The sequence below is a fragment of the Alligator sinensis genome, unplaced genomic scaffold (assembly GCF_000455745.1).
Source record: "Alligator sinensis unplaced genomic scaffold, ASM45574v1 scaffold19_1, whole genome shotgun sequence".
Taxonomy (NCBI): Eukaryota; Metazoa; Chordata; order Crocodylia; family Alligatoridae; genus Alligator; species Alligator sinensis.
The window spans coordinates 1,235,675-1,236,599 of record NW_005841916.1 but is presented as its reverse complement, the minus strand read 5'-3'; the positions used below and the strand labels follow the sequence as shown (position 1 = coordinate 1,236,599).

At 42.3% G+C, this 925-nt stretch overlaps 1 protein-coding gene across 2 annotated transcripts in view; it reads left to right on the top strand.

Moving 5' to 3' along the window:
- Window positions 1-925, top strand: part of CD80 (CD80 molecule) — a 32,119-nt gene that overhangs the window by 19,452 nt on the left and 11,742 nt on the right. For both annotated transcript variants that reach the window (XM_006018881.3, XM_025198217.1), the window contains one exon: window positions 503-781. In XM_006018881.3, coding sequence (XP_006018943.1) covers window positions 503-781 — 279 coding nt within the window. The remainder of the gene's footprint in view (window positions 1-502; window positions 782-925) is intronic.

Below are 925 nucleotides of genomic sequence, written 5' to 3'. Positions count from 1 at the left end.
TAGGGAACAGAGTTTGTGCTCCATAGCAAAAAATCTTTGTATTTTGTCTTTCACACACAATGTTTTCTGTCTTGTACACATCTGTGCAACAGAATATTAATAACAACCAAACCTGTAAAAATGAGGGCTTCATTATGCCAGGCACTGTATGACTGCAGAGCAACAAGACCTCCTGGAAGAGCATCACAAGTTACCATATAGTGATAGATAGAAAGAACTATCATTTAACATGGCAGCTGGTTAAATAGTACTTTGCCCTACTGCCCTACAGCAGGCAGGGTAGAAACTGAAGGCAAATATGAGAATGCCATCTCCAGCTGAAAGTGCAGAGGGAATTCGAAGAGACTAGAAAAGAGGGAATGCAGTTACCCCAGGAAGCATTTGAAGGAGTTCCTACAAGGAGTGGCATGGGATGTATCATGATTGCAGATTGTCAGGCCTGTAGTTTTGTGCCTCATCTGACAGAATGACAACTCAAGCTCTCTCACTACCTTTGCTTTAGCTGACTTCAGCCAGCCAGCTATATCACTCAAAAAGCCATCAGACTGTGAATCAAGTGAGGTGGTGGTGAGCTGCTCTTCTTATGGGGGCTTTCCAAAGCCCAAAGTCTCTGGATTCTTCAATAATGTGTCTGTGGACTGGAACACCAGCTTAACATCTGACGCCAAAACCAGCCTCTATAATATTACTGGCATGGCACGGTTCAATGTGACTGAAAATATGAATCTCATGTGTTCCGTTGAGTACAGTGACAGGACCGTGTCTGGAGAATACCCTCTGAGTAAGTTTTTCTTCTTTTTTTCCTACCAGTGACGTGTGGTAGATAATTAACCTGTGGGACTTGCTAAAGGGCCTATCTCTGAAAGCAGACAATACTTATTCTTATAAGTATTTAGTATCCTTTCCGACATAAAAACTTGCAAGT